The sequence below is a fragment of the Habropoda laboriosa genome, unplaced genomic scaffold, assembly GCF_001263275.1.
Source record: "Habropoda laboriosa isolate 0110345459 unplaced genomic scaffold, ASM126327v1 scaffold65, whole genome shotgun sequence".
Taxonomy (NCBI): domain Eukaryota; kingdom Metazoa; phylum Arthropoda; class Insecta; order Hymenoptera; family Apidae; genus Habropoda; species Habropoda laboriosa.
The window spans coordinates 4,953,866-4,955,393 of record NW_017100254.1 but is presented as its reverse complement, the minus strand read 5'-3'; the positions used below and the strand labels follow the sequence as shown (position 1 = coordinate 4,955,393).

General features: G+C 37.0%; 1 protein-coding gene across 1 annotated transcript in view; it reads right to left on the bottom strand.

The window, feature by feature from the left end:
• Positions 1-248: 248 nt before the first annotated feature.
• Positions 249-1,528, bottom strand: part of LOC108572394 (solute carrier organic anion transporter family member 4A1) — a 19,908-nt gene continuing 18,628 nt past the window's right edge. The window contains exons 10-11 of the mRNA XM_017934629.1: positions 1,010-1,386; positions 249-540 (exon numbers count right to left, since the gene is read on the bottom strand). Coding sequence (XP_017790118.1) covers positions 339-540; positions 1,010-1,386 — 579 coding nt within the window. The 3' untranslated portion in view covers positions 249-338. The remainder of the gene's footprint in view (positions 541-1,009; positions 1,387-1,528) is intronic.

Below are 1,528 nucleotides of genomic sequence, written 5' to 3'. Positions count from 1 at the left end.
AAAGAATCCATCTATCCATTAAATTATCTTAAATACCCATTCGGTAAAAAATGTTTCGACCGAGTTCATTCGCGTTTCTAACTTCATTTCTTTTATATTTGAAAGTAACAGATGTCGCTCATATACACGCAATTTCTTAACTGACTAGCAGACAGGTCTATCTACTTTCAGTGGATTAAGACGACAGACAGGTTACAATAATTCTGTACCTCGTTTTTTAAGCACATTCCTTTGATCGTTCGTGTTGGTAATGTTTGGTGGATATTAGAAATTTGTTAATAAATCTAAATTATCCACGAAATTCGTACGTTGATCTAAATGGAATGCAAGCTTACTGTTTATGGTTCAATGATAGGATTTATTATTGCTGGCGTGGTTGGCGCGTCGTGTGGTGCGTCGTTTAACATTAACGTTGTTGTGGGCTCTTCCCGCGAATTTTGTGTAACTCTTCTGCTTCCCGGAGGAATGTATGTCCACCAGGCTAGGAAAAAGAAGAGAAGGGACGCTGCTTTACCAATAAAAGCTAACGCCAGCATGTACCTGAAAAAATGTAAGCAATTCTGTAATAAAAATAAATTTCTTTTATAACCTCAACGTGCACCGTTCGAGAACGTATACAATATTTGAATTTCAGCAACAGTATTTGTTACTTTAATTATTAGTAACCAAAAAACTAAGTCTCAAATGCAATTTTTTTATTCCTGATTTTCCTGATTCCTGTATAAAAGAATTTTCTTTTATAATAGTCACTGTTAAAAATTAGATATTAAAAATCATTCTAACACAAATCGTACATACAATTCAGAAATATTTTAGAGGACGCCAAAAATCGAACTCGGTAAAGTTCATCCTAATTTATAAACTAATTTTCAATTATCTTAAATACGAAGAATATCGTCGATTATCTTTAAAATACTCTTTGAAGTATCAATTGATTCTATTCCCTTTAGAGTTTATGTATCTCCATATACCTGTACCTAAGTATTGTTTCAAATCGAATTACACGTACCTGCTCATGTACAAGTTGTCATAAACCAAGCAGGACCCTCCACCATCGCACGTTTCATTCCATAAAATGCAAGTATCGTCTATTAGGGCACCGAACACCATGGGCGCTGGTATCGTGCCCAGAATCCTAACTTTAATCCACTGTATACCCAAGGCAAACGATCTTTGATCGTCTCGGACGACGCGTAGTGTCGCGGAAAGTGCGGGCATCGTGCAAAGAAACGTTATGAACATGTTGCAAAACGCTAGGGCGATGAAGGGCCACAGATACGAGCACGATGTGTTGCAGGTCGTGTTTATTGCCTCGTAACTGACCACGCCATTCTCCGTGGTTAGATTCATCGGCGGTGCGCGTATGCATGTGCAATCTGAGTATACCTGGGAAGTAGAAATTCGTAAGATTAACCCTTTCGCTGCGGCAGATGATAGATACTCTACCAGGGCCGCAAAATCTTTTATTTTGGCCGTATTGTTTTGAAATTTGTTTTATTAAATTTAAATGAAAGTTTATAAAAATTGA